The sequence below is a fragment of the Manis pentadactyla genome, chromosome 4 (assembly GCF_030020395.1).
Source record: "Manis pentadactyla isolate mManPen7 chromosome 4, mManPen7.hap1, whole genome shotgun sequence".
NCBI classification, from domain to species: domain Eukaryota; kingdom Metazoa; phylum Chordata; class Mammalia; order Pholidota; family Manidae; genus Manis; species Manis pentadactyla.
In genome coordinates this window covers 108,248,940-108,275,330 of record NC_080022.1, presented here as the reverse complement: position 1 = coordinate 108,275,330, position 26,391 = coordinate 108,248,940, and the positions used below count along the sequence as shown (strand labels likewise).

At 36.2% G+C, this 26,391-nt stretch overlaps 1 protein-coding gene and 1 long non-coding RNA gene across 2 annotated transcripts; one reads left to right on the top strand and one right to left on the bottom strand.

The window, feature by feature from the left end:
* SEC22B (SEC22 homolog B, vesicle trafficking protein) lies at positions 1-18,380 on the top strand. The gene is made up of 5 exons (XM_036924427.2): positions 1-238; positions 8,104-8,213; positions 10,839-10,999; positions 12,958-13,104; positions 16,633-18,380. The coding sequence occupies exons 1-5, from the start codon at positions 164-166 to the stop codon at positions 16,785-16,787; spliced, it is 648 nt and encodes a 215-aa protein (XP_036780322.1). The 5' UTR covers positions 1-163; the 3' UTR covers positions 16,788-18,380.
* LOC130683409 (uncharacterized) lies at positions 1,112-26,175 on the bottom strand. Its single transcript, XR_008997107.1, has 2 exons — positions 25,356-26,175; positions 1,112-1,712 (listed from the first exon to the last, which is right to left on the bottom strand). It is a non-coding gene; the product is annotated as an uncharacterized LOC130683409 (long non-coding RNA).
* Positions 26,176-26,391: the final 216 nt, after the last annotated feature.

Below are 26,391 nucleotides of genomic sequence, written 5' to 3'. Positions count from 1 at the left end.
GAAGTTCCGGGGCTTGTTTCCGGCCACCTCAGCGGGAAGCGGAGACGCAAACAGCTGCGTTTTGGCGAACTAAGGCAAAGGTATAACTGTTGTCGCGGCGGAGGAAGTCAAGAGGACGCCTGCGGCCGACCGGGCCAGTATTGGGTCCCTGTAGCCTGTGAAGATGGTGTTGCTCACTATGATCGCCCGAGTGGCGGACGGGCTCCCGCTGGCCGCTTCGATGCAGGAGGACGAACAGGTAAGCTGCGAGCTCCCGGGGACCCCAAGACCCTGCCAGAGCGCTCTGCTCTCAGCATCGGATTCCTTCCTAGGACGCGGCAGACCCGGGCACTCCCGACCCCTCTGAACTATCTTTTGGTGGTAGAGACACTGCTTGTTAGAAATCTTCACTGCGGTCGGAGGTAGATTTCTGTTTCTCTTTAGAAAACGCTCTGGAGAAGGGATAGGTTGGGCTGGCTGTGATCACCTAGTGTTCTGTAACTCTTTACAGACTGTTAAAATTCAGGATTTCTCGTTTCCTGTTAATAAGGCCGATTGACAGGTTCTGGGAAAACTCCCCTAAATTCTTCAACTCTTTTTACTGTAGCATCTGATCCTTGACCTGGCTTGCTGGCATCTTGAAAATGGGTGAGGTAATATTGCCACATATAGACACCTGTTTGAAGTTCAATGCAGTACCTTCTTTCAAAATTATACTTAAATCCCACCTCCTCCAATAAGTCTTACTAAATACCTGCTGTTGGATTATAACCCTGTGTTAATGTTCCTCCAAAGCTTTGTACCTTTACTTTACTATTGTACTTTGTCTTTCAATCATTGAGTTTCCTGGTAGGCGGACAACAGCTCTCAATCTTCTTTGTATTTCCCATAGCTTTTATAACAACAGCTTTATGCTAGTAGGTTCTCAAAAATGTATAAATTAAAAAACAACTCCAAATATCATGAAAGGAAGCTGCTTTGTACTTTAGAATCACAAGGGAAACTTGGTGTAAGATAGGTTTCTAGAGCAGGATTGGGAGGTCCCTATAGAAGGGAGACTGAGAATGAGATTTATGTACCTTAAAGTGATCAATTTTATTTTACTTACTCATAAAACCTAAGTAGTTAAAAAAAAAAAAAAAAAGCCAAGGCCTTAAAAAAGAGGAGTTCTAGAAAAGATTTTTTCACATGTACCTTTTCTTGGACTTTTCATTCATACATTTATGGGAAAAAAAACCTTATTAAGCACATCAAGTGTGCCAAGCATGCTGCTAACTCAGGGGGGTTAGAGGACACAGTTACTATGGAGATTACAGGTTAATGGAAAAGCCACATAACTAACAAACAGTTAGAATGTAGTGTAACTGCTGTGGAAGAGAAAGAAGGATCTGTGGTTGAACATGGAAAAGATATCCGAGTTGGTTTTGGGAGATCAGGAAATTCTTCCCAGAAGAAATGACATCTAAGCTGACAGTAATATCTAATAATATGGAAAGCTTCCATTTGGTTATATTCCTTTTTAGGTTTGATTTGGAAATATGTTTATTTTCATTTTTAGGGGACTAGTGATGGCGATTATGAAGTTGCAGGTATGCCAAGTGAAATATTTTTTATGCATTCTTCAAAACAAAGTCTAATCAACAATTATAAAATGAAAAATACAACATACCTTAATCAGCAGTTGTGAAATATTTTTCTCTTCTCCAGTTTGTTAAAAGTTTTCTACGACCACTCTGTAGAAAGTGTGAAATTGTTAAAATGAATGCAGGAACATGATTTGAACAAGGGAGATGGTGGGGCAATTTCCTTGAAAGATATGTAGTTTGAGAAATAGTTTTTCCAAGGGGCTCAAGAGAAATCTGGTCAATTTCCAACTATTGCATTGAATTCCAATGTAGGCAAAGAGTACAAAGTAGATTTGAAAGTCTACTTACAATTAGTGGGCCCCTACTCTCTGCCTTGATACTTTATTGAAAAATTAGTTGATGTACTATTGTGTTTTTCTCAGTTTAATTCCAAATTAGATACTCGTCTACCAAGATTAGGTGCTTTGTCTAATTGACAAAGAAAGAAATTTTACATAAAAATATTTTTGTGATAGTAATTCCATTAGTGATTTTCTTTAGGAATTTTGACTTGGAGTAAGTCTTTAAAAAGTTTTTAATACCTGCAAAAATATGAATCAGTCTTATTTTTACTATTATTATAATAGGTATTAGAATAGTATACAGAACACCTATAGAATGCCTACTACATAACAAGCACTGTGCTAAACCTGTTAAGCACATGATTTCATTCAGTCTTCATGCCAGCCATGTTATGATAGTTGTTATTATCCCCATTTATAGATAAAGACACTCTGAGGCTTAGAGAGGCTAGGTCTCTCCTGTAAAGTCACACAACTAAATAAGTAATAAAATAGAATTTTATCAGCGTTTCTTAATGTTGACACTATTGACATTTTGGGACAGATAATTCTTTGTTGTGGGAAACTGTCCCGTGCATTGTAGGATGTCCAGAATCATTCCTGGCCTCTACACCTTAGATGCCAGTAGCACTACAGCCACCACCGCCTTCCAGTGGTGATGACCCAAAATATTTCCAGACATTGCCAGATGTCACAGGGAGTTGAGGAAGGGGGGCGGAATACCCCTGCTTGAGAATCACTGGTTTTTAGTTTCTGTCTAAGACAGATCAGAATCTTAGTGCCTAACTGCTACACTTACTGCCTTATTCTAAGACTTTTTAATAATGTATTTACTTAGGAGTTTAGAAATAACTTATAAATGGATTATCTCAAACAGTTTTATAATTAAGTACCTTAATTGTCCAGGCCAAATAATTCAGTGTACTTTTTCAATTATTTACAATGATAATAGATACCATATTTTATGCAGTTACTAGGTGCTAGTCATTGTACAAGCTGCCTTATTACTGGAGATGAACAGTTACTCAGATAATGCAGTAGAAAGCAAAATTTTTTTAAATGATAGAGGCAGAGTATCTATGTACTGTTTCCTCTCTGCTTAACTGGAAATTTAGGCCTAGGGCAGGTAGATGAACTTTTGTCTTCAAACCTAGACTCCCCAAATGGTATTCTGTCTTAATTTCCTTTCTTCCTTTCTGGTGTGTTTCTCCTTTTTTGAATGTTTGCAATTTCTTCATCTACCTTTCTGTTCTACCTCAAAATGATCCATCTTCTCTTCTCTTTCATTTTTCCCCAGATAATGTGGACTCAAGAAGGTGTTAGGTCTAACCAAGTATTGAGCAAGGAGATCCAAGAAAGCAGGTAGTCTGCTGTATAGTTAAGCTGCCACACGCCCCCAGTCATTGAGGGTTGATTAATTGCCTTACTGTAATTGCTTTTGGAGGAAATGTTTGGTTCTTGGTGCTGCTGGCCTTTGACCAGCTGAGTCCAACAGGAATTTCAAAATGATAAGAGCTTAAGTAAACATTCTTATAAAAGCAGAAGATGGTATTTGATACAACTAGTTGTTCATTATCCCTAGGTCAACAGCATTAAAAAGTATTGAGGTTCCTCTAGCTCTATCCATGTTGTTGCAAATGGTAGGATTTGTTTTCTTCTTATGGCTGAATAATGTTCCATTGTGTATAGCTAGAGGGTATTATGCTCAGTGAAATAACCAGGCAGAGAAAGACAAATACCAAATTATTTCACTCATCTGTGGAGTATAAGAACAAAGAAAAACTGAAGCAACAAAACAAAAGCAGAATCACAGAACCCAAGAACAGACTAACAGTTACCAAAGGGAAAGGGACTGGGGAGGATGGGTGGGAAGGGAGGGATAAGGGTGGGGTAAAAGAAAGGGGGCATTACAATTTGCATGTATAATGTGGCGGGGGGCCATGGGGAGGGCTGTGCAACACAGAGAAGACAAGTAGTGACTCTACAGCATCTTACTGCGCTGATGGACAGTGACTGTGGTGGGGTTTGTGGGGGGGACCCTAGTAAACATAATATTCTTCATGTAATTGTAGATTAACGATAACAAACAAACAAACAGAAAAAGTATTGAGATTGTGTGGCAAATAATTACCTTTTATGTTATATACAGAATCAAATCCCAAATGTGCTATTGGATGATCTCAAATTGGTTTCAGGATTTGTCCAGACATTCACATCCACTTCATTCTTGGATTACTAACATATCTTTCCATTATACTATATACAAGCTTTTATCAAGTCTGTTCTAGATGAAGTAGAAAACAGAATTAGGACATCTAATCTAACTATTTTTAGGTAGACTGACTGTGGGCCCTTTGTGACTTTAATCTTGAAAGCAAACTGAGGGTCTGTCTGTACAGCTGTGAGTATGTTGTCTTGTGAGATCTAGATCAGAGTTGCCACATGGTTTCATGAGCATTTTCTATGAATTAGATTTAATGTTAAGTGGTAAGACATCACCTAGAAGGTGATTTTAATTCTAGGTGCAATGGAGCAATTTTAATTTTACAGGCTGTGATGAACAGGGGCCCCAGAACTAGACTACCTGGGTTCAGATCCTTGCGCCTCTCCTTATGGCCCAGGTCCTTGGGCAAATTTGACTTCTCAAATATAAAATGGGCATAACAGTCCTAATCACCTCATTGTAAAGCTTATGAGTTAAATTATGTGATGTGTTTAGACAGTGGTTGGCAGAAAGTAACTACTTTCATTGATTTCATTTGCCTATTTCTGAAGAAGCTGTTCTAATTCCATTTTTCTCAAAGTTCACAGACTAGAATTGTACGTAATATTGTAGGTGCAATATGCAATAAACAGGAATGGATGAATGAATAATTTTTCCCATTACAAACTTAATCCATGTTAATTGTAGGAAATTGAGTAAATATGTACAAACCAAAGGACCTAAATGTTAATGGTGATTATTACCTATAATTCCTACTCAAATTATATCCTTTTTCATGTTTCCATTAAATTGTGCCCATTTTCATAATCTTAATCTTTGTGTGTATGTGTGTGTGTAAAATTAAATAATGAGTAATATTGTAACACTTCCCCATCTATTTTTTTTCACTCAGTGTAAAACAAGTGTCTTCTTGTATCATTAAATATACAACATTATTTTAATGGCTGTATAGTTTTCCACCATACAAATATACCTTGTTGTTTAACTAGTCCCCTGTCCTATTATTGAACATTTGTTTTTATTTTTATATGCATTTGTAGTTATTTTTAAACACATGTATGATGTGTATGTGAATTTTCAAAGATGCTGAATTGTTGGATAAAACAATATGCAAAATTTCATAATTTTGTAATTTCTAATACATACTGCCAAAATGATTACCAGAAAGATTATGCCAGCATTATGTTCTCAGCAATGGTGTTGCTAACTGAACCGCAGTGTAAAATGTTGATTGGCATGGCATAATCCCTATGTAGGTATGTTCCCATTGTCATACATTAGCAATCACTGCTTCATTGTAAATCCCTGAAATTGTAGCATGCTTTTGGTCAATATCTTATAGTTGAGATAGTTGTTAGTCTGTGTCTCTCAGGCTGCAGTAATGTTTACAGTGCCTCCTATACAGTCAAGAATTTGTACCAGTCTTTATTTGACTGACAATCTTTTGCTGTTTACTTCTAGTTCCTTTTAGGTGCTCATCTGCATTTAGCTGTCAAAAACTTAAACTTATACTCTGTGGTTCTGGTTATTTAAAAATACCAACATCTGAGTTTCACCTCTGAGATACTGATTTAATTGGTTTGAGGGTAGAGAGTGGACATGATTTTTTTAAAGATCCCCACGCGATTCTAGTGTGAAGCAAGGTTGAAAATCATTGATCTATGTCAATATTATTTTTTGATACTTTAGTTAGCATTTCTAACTTTATTTGCATCCCTTTTATCTACTGTGTCTTCCAAATGCCACATTACAGCATTGGTGAAGCCAACAGATTGGCAAGTGCCATTCAAATTTAGAAACAGGATATTATGCATTAGTTCAAAGCATGTGATAGTACTTACTCTCCTTTACTACCAAACCATCATGAAAAAAAAAGTGTCTTAACAATACTGTTTAATATGATAATGTTAATTATTATAGTATTGTTAATATGTACAATTATATATATATACACACACACATGCATACACATACATGTTAATACAGAAATATTTCTCAAGTGACAGCATTATAACAAATCATTGCGAAAAGATAGTGCTAAACAAAATATATCTACAAAGTGATACATCTTGTCCTCTCTGCCTAACTCTCTTGGTTGACCTCATGCTTTTTTACTTTCCTCTTCATACTGAAATTTCTAGTTCACTGTTTTAAAAATAGCTTAGAAACCTGTATTTGTACATTTGCTTATGTGCCACTTTATCACTGCTTCCTTAATTTTACTTTTAGCTCAGTGGTTCACTATCTAGAATTTTAAGATTTCACTTTGTATATTCTCAAAGTTAGATCCCAGATCCAGTCCCTGGAAGAACATCATATAAACACTTTCCTATTTAAACATTTAATTATTAAACATCTATCAAAATATGCTTTCAATCCAAAATAAATATTCCCCTCCAGAATAAAATAATTCCTTCTAAACACATGGCAAAATAATTCCTCCCCCTACCCCCCCAGTATATGGATGAATAAATAACATACATTTGTTTCCTATTCTTCATGCACTTCTTTTCACTTGGAAATAGTATGTTGGTGAGGTCAGTTTTTCACTTCAATAAGACGTATGCACCCCCATGTTTATTGCTGCATGTATTTACAATAATCAAGATATGGAAGCAACCAAAGTGTCCATCAATAGATGAATGGATAAAGAAGATGTGCTATATAAAAACAATGAAATATTGTTCAGCTATAAAAAAGAAAGAAATCCTGCCATTTGTGACAACATGGATAGACCTAGAGGGTATTACACTAAGAGAAATAAGCCAGGCAGAGAAAGACAAATACCATATGATTTCACTTATTTGTGGAATATGAAAAAAAAACAAAATGAACAAAAGAGCAGTAGACACATGGACACTGAGAAGTGACTGTTGGTTACCATGCACAGAGAGGTTGAGTGCGTGGGTGGGGTAGGTAAGGCAGATAAAGAGACACAAAATCTTAATTATAATATAAGTTGGTCATGGGGATGGAAGTGGAGCATGGAGAATATAGTCAATGGTTCTGTAACATCTTCCTATGTTGACAGGCAGTAACTGCACTAGTGGGGGTGAGGATTTAATAATGTGTGTAACTGTCAAATCACCGTGTTTTATACTTGAAACCAGTATAATATTGTATGTCAACTATACATCAATAAAAAGAAATACACTTTAAAAAAAATTAAACATAAAATATTTGCTAAACCCAAAGGTGAGAAGAAACAAACAAAAAAATGACACTGCTCCTTCTCTTTGTAGACTTCTTTCCTTCTTTAAAAAAAATTTTTTAAATCATTTAGAAATTGTTGAGGAAAAATCATGCCTGTAATTTACTCATTTGAATATTATTTTCATTTTTGTATGCATATATCCCTTGCTCTCCAAACTTTTGCTGTTGAGAACCAAAGAGATTTATTCAGTAAAACATATTTGACTTTCCAATCTTTGTCCTTACTCTTGTTCATTTTTACCTAGTTGCAGTTACAGTTTTCTTAGTAATTTGCAATCGTGGGTGCATACATTTAATTTTGCTTAGATGCTCATTTCTATAACCCTTTGTGGAAGAATTTGCTTGACATTCCAGCATAAAAATGAGATTCATCAGTCTTAGGATTTTCCTCTGAGTATAGAACATGTTGTGTAGATCTATGCCAGTTACTATACAAGTGAAATGGGTTAGGAGGAGGGCACTGACCTAACAGTGGACAGGACATTGGGTTGAAGGTTAAGAGTGCCTTAAATTAGTTAAGGAATACACTTTTGTTTCTTGGCAAATAACTGATGGGATTTTCTTGAAGAACTAGGGGTTGTTTACTCTTCCATTTTGCTCTAAAAGTAGGCCATTTTTCTTTTGTTAAAATGAATCATATTAAGCTGTACATGAAGAACCTTATTCACATAGTATCCTCATAATATGATACTTCTCACTAATTGATACAGTTTTTTTTTTTTTTGGTGAATAATTCTCAAATGAAGGTGTCTTCTTTCAGTCTGGCCGGGACCTTCAGCAGTACCAGAGTCAGGCTAAGCAGCTCTTTAGAAAGTTGAATGAACAGTCCCCTACCAGATGTACCTTGGAAGCTGGTGCCATGACTTTTCAGTGAGTATAATCCTGATTTCTTTGTAGTCACTTAAGTATAAAATACAGTAAATATAAATAACACCTGATAAGAATGGTAACAATTTTTTAAAAGTAAGGAGAAGTTTAGAAATATTGTCTCTTTATGGAAGCAGCTTCCCTGGCTCTGATTCTGCAAAACTGAAATCTTGGTTTGTTTATTCAACTTGCATACAATAATTTAACTTGTTATCTTATGTCTGCTGAATGCTGTACCTGTCATGCAATAATAGATAACTTTCTGCTTTTGGAGCTTCCTAGAGCCAAATATGTATAGATTAGTAGTACCCTTGCTCAACCATGTACTAGCAATGTGACCTTGAACAGCTCAGGTCTCAGGTTCTTCTGTAAAATAGGGAAAATAGTCATAGTTCTGTGAGGATAATGAGAGAATCCATGTATATCTCTTAATATCTTGCCTGGCATAAAGAGAATAGTCAATAGGTGTTATTCACAAAAAAGAAAATTATGAAAGATAATTTAAGAGCAACTCAGTCAGTAGTTATAGAAAATGCATACAGCTGAGAGGGATAAAAGTGTTTTATTGGATTTCAAATTATCACAAATAATTGGTATTAAATGTTTAATACATGTCAAGTTTGAAAGTGATAAAACAGGAAGGATTAAAAAAGAAAAAAGAGGACATGAAGATCAGAGGAAAGTAAAAAAGGATTAGCTAGATAATCCTTGCTATTTTAGGAACTCAGATACTAGGATAATACAGACCTGGGAGAAACCTGCTGTGTATAAGAGGAAAATAAAAAAAGTCTATCCATCAAAAACAAGCAAAGAAGTCATACAAAACCAGAATAAAGCCCTGGCCTATTGGTTAAGAAAGTAGTGGATTTTAAGTTTCATAAAGTATTAATTTGCATAGTATTTGAAACATTTCTATAAATCTAATTTTCAACATCAAAAAATATTATAGATAATTATATAGTATCTTTATCTCTATATTGGGTTAGGAACAAAAGATTAGAAAAATTCTCATGGGATTGGAAAGTGATTTTTTTCTGCCTGTTCAAGACTTTTATAATCTCATTTCATCCTTTATTTCCATCCAGGAGCTATTTATTGAAGATTTATTCTTTACCAGACTATGTATTAAGTCTTGCCTCTGATGTCCGTTGCTTTTAATGAACTCATTGTCTTCTTAGCAGAGAGGCACATACTCAAACAACTGTACTATAATACCTTAGGGCAAGAAGTGCTGTAAGTGGAATATAAATGAAATGCTTTGGGAGCAGAGAGAAGGAAACAATAAACCATTGATAGGGAGTAAATTTGAGGAAAGGATAGATAGAGGGGGATACAAAGAAATTTCTCAGAAAAAATTATAGTAGAATTTAGCTTATGAAAATGAATTAAGTTTTCTCCTGGTGCAATTAGGAAAAAAACCAATATAAGTAGGAGTCGAAGATTGTGAAAGAACCCAGCTTGTTGGAAAACAGTGTATCTTTTGGTATATTAAGATATATGGTGGAACAAGCCTACACTTGTTTCAGAGGGCTACAAATAGCATACCAAGGAGTATAATTTTATTTTATAGGTATTAAGGAACCCCTAGAGTTTTTAAGCAGGGTAATATGGTTATATATATATTTTAGGAATAAATTGGTTGTTTAGGAGGTGGTCTAGACTGAGGCAAGAGGACCAGTTAATTCAGGTGCCCAAGCAGGAGATAGGACAGCAGTATTATTATTATTATTATTACTAGATACGACAGTCTTAAGACCATCAGCATTATTTTAAAGGGCCTGAGAGATGGTGTAATAGACAGTGATCTGTGGAGTCCTAGGGTATTTCAGGAGCCACATAGAAAGAGCAGGGATGGAGGTATGTGTAATGCTTTGGGGCCCTTAAGCTCCTACTTAAACTAAAAATCTTCTGATCCTATTTGCTATAGATATGTGGTGGTCTTAATATAATTTTTGCTGAAATAAAGAGTACTATGGCTAAAAAGACATTTGAAAACCACTGAGTGGCCTAACCTGTTTCCAGGATTATCTCGAACATACTGTCCTGTATCCCCTTCCAGAGTGCCAGGGGGCTCACTCCCACAAGGGGAGGTCAGTTATGTTATTGCATAGTTTACTTGATACAGAGTTCTCTTACCCTGGAAATCAGGGAGTACTGTTAGTCCTGAGGTCACTATATTCTGTACCCAGTAAATAGTGTGGCATTAACTTCCAACTTCTAAATATCCACAAAAATTTCCAGTTCTATTGTTTTTCTTACAGCTGGAAGGCATTTGAATATGTGTGTATTAGTTTAGCACACATAATCAGAAAATGAATGGAGTTACAACTTTCAGTTTTCGAGAAAACGTCTTAGGTATTAAGATATTTTATTCAGAATCATAATGAATAACCAACTGTAATAAAGATGTCTAAATATTCCTATTGGACTATATTCTAATAATAGGAAGGTATTTGCTTTTTGATTCCAGGAATTTGTGGTTTGAAATTGACTTTCTTATTCAGTTAGCTTCAGAGGGCTTAGGCAAGAATATATTCAAAGGTGTTTTATGGCTTGTGAATCTACTTCAAATTGTTGAAGATACTGTTACTCTGCAAACAACTTTTTCTTGCTTTTTTGTCTCTCCAGCTACATTATTGAGCAGGGGGTGTGTTACTTGGTTTTGTGTGAAGCTGCCTTCCCTAAGAAGTTGGCTTTTGCCTACCTAGAAGATTTGCACTCAGAGTTTGATGAACAGCATGGGAAGAAGGTGCCCACTGTGTCTAGACCCTATTCCTTTATTGAGTTTGGTAAGTTTTTGCTCCTTACCTCTCTCAAGGGAGCAAACAATATGGAGAAGCTCTTTGTTACACTGATATAGTTTTGATTAAAAAAACATTTTTTCTGATGTTTACTTACTAAAAGTTTTGAATTCTGCCTCTTCAATTCCACCCTTTTTTGTCTCATTCAAAAATGTATGAGGCTTCCTTCTCATAAGTGATTTTCTCTGGTCTGTTGATCTTTTCCCCAAAGAACTTGTCCTTTGCTCTTTTTTGTAATTTGGTTTGATTCTTCATTAGATTCCTCAGAATTCTGCAAAAAAGTTGTGCCTACAGATCTGCTTGATTGGCACATAGTAGCTGAATTCTTTTTCCCTCAACTCATAGACACACACACATACACATACACTCACACACTCATAGTAATGCTCATTTTATGGAGATCAGAGTTTGGAAATAAAAAAGAATTATGTTTTGTTTCTTTCAGTAGAATAAGTACTAGAAGATACATGGTTTACTACATGCAAATGTACAAGCATAGGTGTCCCTATTTGTATAAAAATTATAGGAGACCCCCCTGGTCAGACCTGGTAAAGGATCTGATGGCACTAGATCAAAGGACATAGTCCTAAGTACATTAAGTAGAGGAAGTGAGAGCAAGTATGATCAGATTATATCACTGACATTTTTGGTTAAAAACAAAATTGTAAAACCAATTTCTGAGTTTCTGAAGTATTTCAAGTTTGCTAGATAAGTGGGTCATCTTGCTTTTTAAAAATAAAGAAAATTTAGCGAAACACACCAGTGTTTAATAACTACAAACTTTCCAAGTCCTAATTTTTATAATGTCTGGTTTTTCAAAGTTTATTTTTATAGACAATTGTGGTCCAGTAAATCCAAGGTAAAAAGAGTACTGTAACAAGGTCACACAGGAAATAGTCGGTACACTCAAATTATGTTAAAGGATCTTACACAATGAACAGGTTACATACAGGTGAACCGCAAGGTAGTGTAACCTGAGACCAGTAATTATTACCATCTCTAGGCTTGACGGAGTAAGAGAAAGCAGTTTCTGGAACTGCAGAGAAGAAAATTATAGAGAAGGCCAACTTGAGAGGAGTAGGAACTTTCAGTGGATACTGGCAGCGCAGGGAGGCATTGGGGTGATAAACACCTTGATGTCACTGTCTGCTCACCTTCCCTTCTCTTGGGGCTCCCCTGATACTGGAGAGCAAGGAGCCTTTGGTGGAGGTCAGCATCGAGGGCAGAAAGCAGGGTGCAGAAGGGTGGAGAGGAGATCTAAAGAAGCAAATGAAAAGTACCCAGCACACACAACTTAAGATTTTTGCCAGAAGTTGAAAATAAAGTCTTTGTAATAGCTCATTCTTCTTATGGTTTTGAGAAGTATAAATCTGGGCTAAACATAAGTGAGACTGCAATTTTATAGTGGTGTTTTGTAAAACTCCTTATCACATATTTGCTTTACCTGAAGTTTAAGAACAGGGTAAAACTGGGAATGTATGTTAAAGAAATTACTCTCAAGACAGTGTTTTTCACCCTTCTAATGATAGAGTAACTCTTTTGCCATGTTAGGCTGTAGAGATGCGAGGTTGTTGCCAGCATCCTTTTGAGGGAATGTGTAAAGTTAAGCAATGAAACCCTAAGGGTCCTTAGAATACAGTTTGAAAATTTCTGCTTTCAGAAAGGCTTATTACTAGGGTGAGCCTTAATTTCTCTAAGGATCATGATAGCTGATACTTCTAATTCAAGGGTGTGCAAAGGACATTCTCCTGAATGGTCATCTGATTATATCTTTTTATTTTACAAATAGAGAAACTGAAACTCATATTTTGATACTCATTCAAGAGCTTGGTTAACCACAGACAGTTGCAGATCCAGGATTAAACTCAGAACTGTATGTTCCCTACCATAGTATTTTGATGGACAGGAGAGAAGTTGCTAATGGTCACTTTTCTTCTTCATTCTAGATACCTACATACAGAAAACCAAGAAGCTCTACATTGACAGTCGTGCTCGGAGAAACCTAGGCTCCATCAACACTGAATTGCAAGATGTGCAGAGGATCATGGTGGCCAATATTGAAGAAGTGTTACAACGTGGAGAAGCACTCTCAGGTATCTGAAAGTAGCAGTATAGTCTCATAAAAAAGTTTGCATTCTATAGGCAAAGATATTTTTTGGGGGTAACATTTACGCTGTCAGATTCTAGCCAGCATTGTTAAGAATTCATCTCTCAGAAATAGATTACATTACAAAGCTTCCGATATGTTTTTCCTTAGCATGATTAGTTTTGTTAAGTTGGAACAGTGTAAAAGTTAATGTTTCCAAGATATTTATAAAATTAAGTAAATATTTACAGAAACACCTAAGTTAAGGGAAATGAAAAGAAGAATGAGAGGAAATTGTCAGAGCAGTGGTTTCCTGAGCAGCCAGTTTGGGAGACTTTATTGCTGCCAGATCAACCATTATAAAATGCAATTTTTATCAGTGCATTCCTTTGCTGAAAAACTCTTAAAATCTGTGACTACAAAATAAGATCTAGTCTGGTTTCTATTTACTTTCCATTTATTCAGTTATATTATCAAATGCTTGTAATGTGCGACCACTGTGTTCTCTATAATGGGAGATGAGATGGCAAACATCTCTCATTCTCTCTAGTTCACAAACATTCTGCCACAACCAGGCCAGCTTCCTCACCATCCTGGACCTGTTCTTTAAAATCTAGATAAGTACTTCCTTGGCATCTTCAAAGAATCCTTCCCTCCTCCTTACAGCTGACATCATAATCTCTTTTGTTCTTTAAACTCTTTTTAAAGCACTTACCTAAGTAATGTTTTTTAGTACATAATGGGGTGTGTGTGTGTGTGTGTGTGTGTACTTATTTACCTAATTTACCTTAAAATATATATATATTTACCTAATGTTTAATTGTTACCTAAGTGTTTCATATACTCCTTAAAGGTAGTTTTTGTGTTTCATATATATTTCATATGCTTCTTTTATTTCTCTGACAGTGTGATCACAGTGGATGCTTTTCAAGATTTAATTATTTCTTGAATTTAGTTTTTTTATTACATATTCATGAGTAAATGGGTTTTCCTTTATCATGAACTGTAAATTTTAACCTTTATGATAGTAGGCAGCAGTTGTCACAGCTTATAGCTGCAGGCTCTTTAAATACCAGATTTTGGGTGAGTCTGTGTAAATTTTCATCATAACAGACTCAGAACTTCTACCTGGGATAAAGTAGACCAGTACAGGAATTTTTCTTAAATCCAAAATTTATATATTGGTCAGTTTATCAAAAGTGTAAAGGATTCTCTCCTAGGGCTTTGTTGGTTGCTATAAAGCTGATAACCTGATTGAAAAAGAAGTATATTTGTTCTCTTAAGTAACTTCATCTGACTGGGAAGATAGGAAACATGGTCAAAGAGTAATTTATTGACATTATAAGGGAACAAACATCAACTGAACACTTACTTTGTTCTAAGCAATATGGTAGGGGACTTTACATATATTCTTTAGAGAAATCCCATGTGAAGTGGGTGGTACCAAACTGGTTTTACAGATAAGCAATCAGAGACTCAGAAAAGTTAAGTGGCTTGCTCAGAGTCTACTGCTAGTGCCTGGCAGAGCTTGGTGGCATCCAGAATCCTTGTCTATCCTCAGTGTATGATGATTTTAAATAGATATACAGACAAGAAGAGCTATACAAATATATGATATAGATAAATGTGAAGTGAACAGGAATGATTTTTTGAATTTTGGTAGATCAGGAAAGGGTAAAGAGTGGTATTTTAAGAGGAAGAAAAAGCATATCTGAACAGAGTATATTTGAAGGACAGTAAAAGGATCAGCCTACCTCAAAAAATGTTTTCTTCCTCTTTAAGCTTCTTCATAATAAGAATTCATTAATTAAGCATTCTTATTTTCCTAATTTTTAGTTTTAGAGCTAGTCTACTTTGCATTTAAGATACAAGAGTAGTTCCTATGGGTTCTTTCAGCAAGATCAAATTGTGTCCTTTTTCTGTACCCGTTTCTTTTAAGCCATGAGTTTTGTTTTTTCATTCAGTGTCACCCTCCTAGACTGTAAGTTCTACAAGTAGAAGGATCCTGCATGCTTTGATCATCACTGAATCTTCTAGTGCTTCGCATAATGCCTGTAACATAAATATTTGCTAAGTGACTTCTCCAATCAGTGGCTTTGTCTTTATGATACCATGTGTTTCCAAAGGTTCCTGTGTAAAGGAATTTTCTTACTTATTATTTATTTCATATGACCTAATATGTTAGTTTCTTTGCCCAGTTATTCTCAGCAGATTCAGATTTATTTAGCAAATATGTATTTATTGAGCTGACTATATGCCACTCTGTTGTAGGCACTGAGGATATAGCAGTAAACACAGTAGTTAAAAACCTCTGTCCGATGGAGTGTATATTCTGGTAGACTGGCTGGAAAGATTCCTCATAGCATTGTCATGGTTATTTCTCCCCCCCAACTCTTGCGTGACTAGGTATCTTACTGACAGGACAAGTTGCTAATTTAGAAGTGGTTGTCATGCCTGTGTCATTAAGTAATGCCATATTTCTCAATCAAAACCAGTCTCTATTAAGCAACTCCAGATATTCCAAAAGCATTCTCCAAGGAAGAATAAATAAATTCAGATTACAAAATAGTTTTCCAAAAATTTAAAGAAGTAAAAAGTTTGATCAGAATTCATTTATGTCAAACTGATAATTTGTTTTTAGTAATTAAAAATGCCAGGTATTTTAATAGTCTAGCTTGTATCTATCTGGCTCTTTCTCTAAGTGCTCAGTTAACAATTATAAGAAGATAACGACACTACAAATGTCCTTATAGGAGAGAAAACCTCATAGAAGTTTCTAAAAAGCTTAATTTAGTAGATAAGGCTGGTTTTCTAGCACCTGGAATTATATTTTAGTTACAACTTTCCTGTGTCTGTTCAAGTTTAACATCTGATAGATTTTCATTCATAAGAGTCTTTACTATGTGGAGAGTTGTAGAAATGAAATTTGGTAACAGTTACCATTGAGGTACAGCTTAATTAATACTCAGTGTCTAGTACATTGAATTTTCTGGTTCTGGAAATGTAAATGGTTATCATTTTCAAAATATGAGAGAATATGATTTAGACCATGGAAAGATTATGAAGATAATAATGTCAGCTAACATTTCTCGAATGTTTACCATGTGCAAGCATTGTGTTCCTTTTACAGGCATTCTAATGTACCTATAATCCTATAATATAGTTACTGTTATTTTCATTTTATATATGAGGAAACTGGGTCTTAGGCTAATTGAGTTGACCAATGTTAACATGACTGGTGCAGCTGAGATTTGAACCAGAGTGAGGCTAGAGCCTGCAGTTCTAACCACCTCACTATACAGTCTCAAGAATTTGAACCTAATTTGGTCTGAGAGTTTTTAAATGCTTTGTAAATTTGACAGTGCTTCAGGATCATGCGTTAACCAGTATATGCAATCTTACCCTTTAAATAAAAGTAATAATTTAAGCCTCATGGTTTTTTGGTATAGCAACACTCATTTTGGTTAATTTTAAATCTTAATACATTTGATAAGAAATTCCAGGGAGTCATTAATGTTTTTTTTCTCTTTGACAGCATTGGATTCAAAGGCTAACAATTTGTCCAGTCTGTCCAAGAAATACCGCCAGGATGCGAAGTACTTGAACATGCGTTCCATTTATGCCAAACTTACAGCAGTAGCTGTATTTTTCATCATGTTAATAGTGTATGTGCGATTCTGGTGGCTGTGAAATAGTGATCCACTGGCAAAGGTGAACCTAGAACCCGGCAGGTGTATATTTTCAGGAAGCTGAGCTCACAGAGATGTGTATTAGAATCCCAATGGAGCTCCTGCCTCTAAAGACCTTGCAAGAAAAGACATGTAATGAAAATGAAAATTTACACCTCATTTAATGAAGCTTAACCTTGTATAGAAAGTCTCTTTTGGGGGCAGAGGCTTTCTCTGGGTGCTAAGCCATGTATGTTAGGGAACACTAGATTGTTTTATTTGGTTCTTCCCTCCCAGTATTTTTACATTTAAAAAATAGCACTGACTGGGGCATTCCTATTCTCTAATGGAGCCATCAGTGAGATTTGACTTAACCAACCTGTGCTAGCAACGGTCTGAAATTCCTTCAGAGAAGGCAGCCCTTTAGGAAGTTTTCTGACTCTTATCTAATCAACATTCCTTTTGTTGGTGACATTTGTGATTTTTAGTAATCTGAGTTTTTGATAGCCTTTTAAACAAGACTCCAATATGTGAAGGGTACTCGCTGTGCTGCAGAGATCTTGTCTATTTGCCCCTGTAGGAAGTTCACTTTGTTGTTTTCCTTTTACGATATTTTGCTTATTGCACAATTGCTTTAGGGTTGAATGAAATTATATAGCACTCCATGATTAAGAAGCTAAAATGTTTTCTGTCATTTACTCCTTACAAGACTTAATTAGAGACATTCTTAATTTTATTTTTCAGTGTCTGGTTTATATTAGTATAAAAATGAGTGTAGCATACAGGTAGTCAGAGGCCCCTGACTCAATGAGAAGAAAGGCTGAGTTCATAACTTCAATTTTGTCCTGCCCCTTTCTCACTTTCTCCCCTATAGTTTTCTCCACTCTCTTTTCCTCCTGCCACAATTTGCTTAACATTTTTAAATTCTTCTGTGCCCAAGAGTTTCATGTCCGGTAAACATCCTCTCAGGATATTCTCAAATTAAAACATTGAAAATATGTAGCTATGTTATTAATACATTTAAATTTTTGCAAAGCAACTACTCAAACTAGTAAATACATTTATTTGAGGAAGTCTCTGAAAGCTCCTATACCTCCTTCAGTTTATGTAAATTCTCTGAGAAAAAATGCACCTATGATTTTTCCCTTTTTTGCTCAGGGATTATGGGGATTTCCTTTAGGTGGGAGAAATAGGCCTTTTAAAATATTGTCACAAGGGTCTATAATATAATGTATAACACACATACTGCAAATACTTCTTTTAGTTGTACAGGAAAATGAACCAACTTCTTATTTCTTAACATCTTTGGACATAACTTTAGCCAGTAAGCAATTTTATAATTCTAAAGGATCATTAAAGCTACTATCCTGATTCCTGATAGTGAAAAATAAATCCTATTTCCTTATAACAAGGCAAGGAGAAATGCTCATTTTATTCCTGATAATTTACAGAACTAAAATAAAAATATTTCTTTCCATTTTGGATCTAAATCTGCAAACTGGAGTTTTGTGCATGAAATATGAAATTACTTTTTATAGAGAATAAGTGCTTTTAAACTCCTAAAGGCTTGTCCCTAAGTAATGATGTTGTAATAAAGCCCTTGTAAAGCTGAAAACCTTCGTAAGTGGTTTTACCATAGCATTTGGTGCTTCTGCTGGAGTGGGGAATAGCAGCTCATTGTTGAGAGTTGTGTGCTGCAACCATGTAGCTGGCAATGAGAAATACCTCTGGAGTGTTCCCTTCAGTGTGAAGTTAAATTATCTAAGTCGTTTATTTACACATACCTTTCTAGGTACATTTCTACCTAAGCTCAGTGGGTTAATTAAAAAATGAGAATGGGGGCAGAATGACAAAGAAAATGGCTTAAGAATACGATGATTGAAAACTGAGGACAAAACTCATAACATGGCTCCTACTTCTGTTCTTTATTGGAGGTAGTGTTCTGACTGGGTGAAATGTGTCAGCAACCGCACAGTTATCTAAAATAGAATGTGATAAATACTCTACAGGGTTATTGGCACACTAAGAAAGGACACTTAGTTCACATTGGGAAGGAGTATGATAAGAATGGATATTCTGGACAGTCAGTGGCTTGAGCAAAGTCATGAGTTAAAAGAGGGAAGCATGCTTTGGGGATTGTAATTAGTTTAGTTCAACTTAACTCAGGCTAAGTGTAGGCAATTGAGGCTTGAGGAAGAAGTAGGCTGGAACACTGTCATAAAGGGACTTGTCAGCCATACTAAGGAGTTTAGACTACACTAAAGTCACTGGCAAGAAATGGCATCTGATTTATAGTTTCAAATGATCATTGTGGCCATAGTATAAAAGAATGTTAGGGAAAACCTGGAAATAGGAAGATGAATCTAAGGAGCTATCAAAAGAAGAATGAGACAGGAGACAGATTTCAAGTGATTCTTAAGAAAGGAACTAATATTTACATAATGCTTTCTTTGTTAGGAGATTATTCTTGCACTGATATTTTGAGGTAAGGACTGTTTGTACCATATGAACAAAGATATTTTACAAAGGGTACTACTGTGTGGCACAGGAGAGTTAAGTTTGTCCAAAGTTGAGTTAGGAAGTAATGGGGCTACGATTTGAACGTAGGCAGTTTGGCTCCAGAGTCTGTGCTTTTCTCCACTATGCTGTACGATCAAGAGGTCCAATAAAATAAGTACCAAGAAATGTGTTTTGAATTTAACAATTAGGAACTTAATCATTTAGGCAGAAGTAATTCCAGAGAAGTAGTCAGAAGTCAGATTGCAAAGGTGTGAGAGTTAAATGAACTCTTAACTGTTCATTTAAGTGTCTTAACATGGTTCATAAGCTTTTTTTTTAAACCTTTGAAAATCTGCTTTAAAGTATATGTCTTAACCACAGAAAAATGTTCATGTGTACATGTGTGCCAAGTCTCACGTGGCTATGTCAGTATTTAACTCCACAAAGCCTGTTCATGACCCAGTGGCCTGTGATCCCCTAGTTAAGAATCCCAGAGATTGAGGATGTGAAACTCAAAGGTAAGTACCCAGAACCTTGAAAACTGTCCACCTGTGGTGTATTGGAAGAAAATTCTATGACTTGTTTTCCTGTAGTGCATTCAGAGATCTGGTTCTACAGAAAAAAAAAAAAAAAGGCAAGTGATTCCAGATCCAGATCACATTTAAGGATCTTACAATTTGTATTTTCTACTTTTATCAGTAGGAAGTATTGCAAAAAGCAAATTAAGAAGGCAAATAGATAATCAATTCTGTACACACAGTATTTAATTTTAATAATACATGTATAAGAAAACATTTATAAATGCCCAACTTGCAATGAGTTTTCATAATTAAGGGCTTGAATGCTGGTGGCCACACAATGAAGATTTTTGGTCTGTATGTAGCAGAAATGACTGAGCCCCATGTGGTTGTCTTTTCAGACAGCTCAACAAAAGGTAAAAAGCAATAATTTAGAAATGTTACTACTATAGTTGCACATTAACTGATTAGACCAAGTAGCTTGTACTATAAAGGTCCCCAAAGAAAAATTTATAGCATGTATGACATAGTTTGAGATAAATGGGCAAGTTGAGTCTCACTTTCTATTCTTACTCATTACAGACAGGATTGACCCAACATTATAAAACTATCTCAAGCAGATTAATCATGATCACCCAGATCTAATAAAGTTCATTTCAAGTGCTGTAACTGAATCTATATTTTAGATTAGAAAAATTGTTGGAAATTTAACTTCTATATTTTAATCAAGGCTGGACTGTTTTTTTCTCCCATAAACTTCATTTATTAAGCACTATGTATTAGACATTTTACTTGTATTATTATATCCTCATAACTGTTTTCTCAGCTTGCCTAGGGTCCCATAGCAGGTTGAGGTGCTTAGGTTCAGATCCAGAACTTCTATACTCCTAACCACTACACTGTACTGCTTACTACTCCTAAACATGTTTATCTTAAATGCTGGCGTTTCACTTTTTTCTGTCAAGTTATTAGTTTGCTTTTAATTTACTTCTCTGTCATTTCTCCCTTTATACCTTTTTAATATTTTTTTGCTCATGAGCCCTTGTTTGCTCTTTCTCAGTCTTGGTATGTAATACATCATATTTGCTTCTTTACTTTTCCAGTTGATCTCAGTGTAAATTCAACATTTCTCAACATCTGATACCCTTAAAGTTTAGCAAAGTGATTCTTAAAAATAAATTTCCCCTTTTTTCCTATGTCCTTTTGCCTCTTCTCTTCCTGCCCTGCCCTCAACTTTGTATCCCTTTCCATTTTCCTTCATTTCCCTAGATGCAGTATTTATGTAAGAGTTAATGTAATGTTACAACTTTCCTTTAAGTGAGAGTTTGAAAATCAATTGTTATATTTATTCTTTATTTTTAGACCTTAATTTATCTCAACTTTTTATCGATTTTATAGTATACTCTGTTCTCTTACTAGTCATTTTAGTTCTGCCCCGGCTTTAAGAAATCCCTTCATAAAAACTTCAAACATTGCAAGAATTCTTCAAGAACAAGCCCCTCTAGTTTTGTCTTCTATATTGAGGGCTTCCACTGTCAGTTGTATTGCTGCTAACCCCCAGATTTACTTGTTTATCCTCAGACTTAAGATCCAGGCCCAGATTTGCTGCTTAGTATATCTGTGTCTGAATGTCCTGTAAATACTTAAATGCATCCAAAACATTACCTCCATTCCATTACTCTCAAAGGTAAAACCACACCTCTACTTTCTATTGTATTTCTAATTTTTGCACATCATCTGCCACCTCTCTACCTGAGCTGTACAAATTACGAGTTGCATTTGACTCTTCTGTTTTCTTCTGCCTTTCAACTGTTGACCAAAATCTTTTTTGTAACCATCAAAATATTTCTCCCATCACTTCCTTACCTTGTGGTCTTTGATTCATGCTCTCATCAACTGGAACTCCTACGGTAGCCTTATTGCTTTAAAGTGTGTCCTCCTTTCAACCCAGTACTACCATGTTTGTAGTGGAAACTTTCCTAAAGAACTAATTATACCCCCATTTCCTATAGAATAAAAAGGTCCCACACTCCAGTCTGTCTGCCACAGTCTGGCCTCATTGTACCATTCCAAACTCATCTGCCACTCCCCCCTCTGGTTTCAGCCACATCAAATTATCTAGCCTTTCTAACCAGACAAGCACTTGACCTTGTGCTTTGCCTCATTCATGCCTTCTCTCCAGAACATTTTTGTGTGTGTGCCTAACCCCTATCTGTTACTTTTAGCCTACCAAACTCTGATCATCTTTGAAAGACCCAGTTCTAACGTCTCCTTTTTAAAGGTGCCAAATATTCTCATACCCTCCTTCCCATCAACCTGGGAGAAGTTACGGCTTCATCTTTCCACAGCAACTTGTTCATCTTTCTAGCACAGAACCTACCCAGTTAAAATAGCAGTCAGTGTGTACTTGCCTCTTCGGCTATGTACCATGTGAGGTCCCTGAGGTAGAGACCAGTTGTTATTCATGTGTCTTTGAATCCTGCCACTCTTTATGATGGCTGAAATGTTGGCAGTACTCCACAAATATTTGCAGGATGAGTACACTGACTTACAAAAATTTATGCACAAGTTTTTTGGAAATGGGCTGTAAGTCCTGGATATATGCATAATTTGAATGAAAGGAGAAAGCAAAGGGAAAAATGGTATGGGCCTAATAAGGGAAGGGAAAGAGGCACATTAAGGAGTCAGAATGAAAGAGGACCAACAAATTATATATAGTGAGAAGAGAAGGAAGACAACACAGCAAATGAAATATATTCTTCAGGGCAGAAATAAGTGCTAGCATGGAGACAAATTATACTTGAAGATAAAGCACAAAAGTAGACTGGCAGAAATCAGTCTGGAAATGTTTCCATTTGACCACACAGCTATAACCATGGTTGCTTTTATGTATTAAATGAACTTTCCATATCACATAACTCCTTACCAATTTGTCATCTGAAGAAGTGACTCCAATTCAATGGTAAATACTTTGACCAATATGCCATATATAGTAAGATATCTTTTACCATGCTTAAAGTTAAGTGCTTTAAAGCCTTGGTTTTGGCCAACTGATGGCAGTTTGCACCTGCCAAAGTTCTTCCAATGATTCCCTTGCAAGTAGTGTACTTAGGCAATGAGGTTTGTTGGACTGGACATGCAGGGACAGATAGTAAGACCTATAATTCATAGTTAAGGACTAAAGAGCCTGTCTACTTGTATGCCTTTTATTTGGCCAGTTGCATTAATATGCAGAGTGTTTATTTGCACTCTGAGGACTTCAGAGTAAAAGTGCTTTGACTTTCAATTTGGTTCTTTTTCTTTTCACCTTTACACTCTACCTTTTCTTCCATCTTTCTCACACTCAATTTTCCCCAGTAGCAGAGTTGGGCCTTAACATTACCAACTCAGCTTGTTAAGGATTTGAAGAAGAAGACAACCATGATGACAACATCCAAGCAAAAGTTTAAGAAGCTCAGCTGTAGCCCATCTCTTGCTTGTGGGATTTATGTAGATACATTTGTTTTTGCTATAGTAACAGTATAACTTGCTAGAATCATATATAAAGGAGCATATTTATTTTCATCTGTTAGGTGAATACTATAGTGTACAATGGCCATTACTGAAGGATAGAAAATTATATGAAACCAACAGAGAAATTGCTGACTACATGCAGCAGTGGTCTGTGGGGATGAAATGGTGGAAAACAGTGAACTGAAGAGTTGGGAGACTTCTAGACCCAGGTCACCAGCTGTAGGATCTTAGGTAAGTTACTTAGGCACTATGTGCCTCAGTTTCCCATAGCTGAAAAATAGGAATGATGCAATAATGGGTGTATAGATTTTATGAACCGTGCCGTGACCTATAAGCACCACACTATCACTATTAGTACTACCATGCTAATTGTTAGAGGAAAGCATTTTTGACCAGTGTAATCTCACTTGTTTCTCTGAAAACTAACAACCTAGTTGCATAATTATTTCACTTTTGATGGAATAATATCCTGGTCTGGTTATACTGCAGTATGCAGGAACCTTCAGCACACTGCATTTCTGAGGTCATGACTTAATGTTCCCAGAAGAGGGCAGTAAAATTCCAACCCGAAGGCTCAGCCACTTCCTCAAAGTATCTTAACAGGGTTTCTTGAGAGGAAAACAACTGCTGTAAAACGAAGAACCTTTAAAAAGTGATGGTCTTTAGGTGACAGATGAGGCAAATCACCTTGTAAATACCATAACAAAAATTCACTCATTTAAAATAACATGTTGCCTTTTCTTTATTCTCTGAGGAGAATAATTTGAGCTTTCTTTAATCTGATTTTAATGATTTGACCTGTGTTAACCAGAAACCCCTAGGCATGGTTTTCCACTTAACCCCAGGTTTTTCAATCTCACATGGTACGAGTTTTAAAATATTTTTTTTAAGTAAGAGGAAAGTTCAGCCTGATTCTTTCCACTGAGGATGCCTAGCTGAGAACAAAGAACGATTCTCAACAGTGTCTAAATATCTGTCATAGTGTGTCTGTGTCAAAGAGAACAAATATCTATCTAATCTCATTCTTTGATTATTCAAATTTGTTTAAAATATCCTTGTGCTTTTATACTTTTTATAGCAGCAGCTATTTGAACTGTTCTTAATAGCATATAAGGTACTTTCATACATGTTTTTATGTGAGGTTAATAGCCACTCTCCCCATTTTACAAATAAATTTTCTCTCCTATAATCAGAATAGCTGCTCTTTGCTTAAAGAGAAAAGTGCAGGAGGATACCCTTTATGGCAAGAGAGTCATGAATGTTTCTCTTTCCTAATAAGTGATAGAAGAGCCAATTCTGAATCTAATGCTTTTTCTGTTTGCTTTACTCAGAGATGGGGTAGAGAGGCTCAGTTACAGTTTTCAATTCCTTCCCCTTTTGTCAGTTCATTTCTGGCTCTGCTTTTTTGAAAAAACTACTCTGTTTCCACCCGACTCCCTCTACCACCACAACCACCCCCAACCAAGATAGAGTCCTCTTTCCATTCCAGCTAAACCTCTTCCTGTTCTTAAGAATTGCATCACATTCTTGGCTTACTGTAGATCAACACCCCCACATTGGCACCAGGGAGTAGACTGGCCTTCTTTACTGGTTGAAAGTTCTGTCTGGTGAGCACGGAATAAGTCACTCACTTCCTGAATTCCAGCCTTGGCTAAACTTGCCTCTGGAAAGAATAATATTCCTTGGATTTTTGTTTGTTTATAAATCCCCTTCCCTACAGCGCTAACCTGGAATGAGAAAGATTTTACCAAGTAGGAAGAGTGCAGAAGGGCATTTGGAGGAGAGGGAAAAGTATGCATGCCTTGCTAAATGAGCTCTCTATCCTTGCTGTTTCTAATTCTTCACTTCTCCCTCTCCAGCCCAGTTGGATCTGGCATTGGCTCTCACCGCATTGGTTGGGGGGCGGGGGAGCTCTCACTAAGGACAGTAATACCCCTCCATGTTACTAAATCCAATGGGAATATCACCCTTTATCCTAATTGACTCTGCACAGTATCTGATGATGGCCTGACTGCCTTGATAGACTCACTGTTTTCCTCATACTGGTATTTTTTTCTTACCTTAGTCACAGGTCTTAAGTCATCCTTTGCAAGCTCTTGCTTTACCAAGTCCTTCTTAAGTGTTGGTATTCTTCAGGACCCTGTCCTACATCAGCCTCTCTTCCCTCCACACCTTCTCTGAGAAATCTCATCCCCTTCCTTGGCGTTGAGATCTGTATTGCCAATGACCTCCAAATCTCCCCTGAACTCCGGATTTATATATTCAACTGCCTTCTACAACTTATCCAACTGGAAATTCCTGAAACCATATTAATCAACTCACTCCCTCAAATTATCCTCCCCTAATGTTCCTTATTCAAATATATGCCACAACATCCACCCAATTGCTCTACCTAGAAACCTAGGAGTCATCCTTGATTACTCTTTTGTTCACCCTCCATATTCAATCAGTAACTGAGTCCCATGAAATCTGCTTTGAATCTACCCACTTACCCTCATCCCCACCTGGCCTAAGTGTCACCCTTGGATTTTTTGTCTTTGCTTAGTTTCCTGCCTCCAGTTTTTCACCCCATGGATATTTTTCCACCAGCTACCAAGAAACTTTTTATACATGTGATTGATAAATCACCTCCTTGCTTAAAATCAATAGTTGCTTCCCGCTATCCTTAGGCTGAAGTCAACTTTCTAGTGTGGCTCATAAACCCTTCATGATCAGCACCCTGCCTGCCTGCCATCAGTCTTCATTCATGCTGATTCTACCCTGCTTCCTCTTCTAGGCCTTCACGAATGTTCTTTCCTTTGCCTGGACCACTTTGTTATAGAGCCTCAAACATATCTAGTCTAAATTCAACCCCCAAATTGTCATTTGTTTTATTATTGAACCAGCACTGAATTTGGATAATTTTTAATTCTTGAATTAAAACCCAAATTAACCTTATCTCATCCTATATATTTGTTTCTTTGAGAAATATATCCAAGAACATGTTCTAATGAAAATGTGCTTGAAGTAGTTGACTTACATCAGGATTGACTTTTATCATAACTGAATGTGAACTGGAGCATATTTTAAAAATCACTGGAATGTTCTTTTGATTGT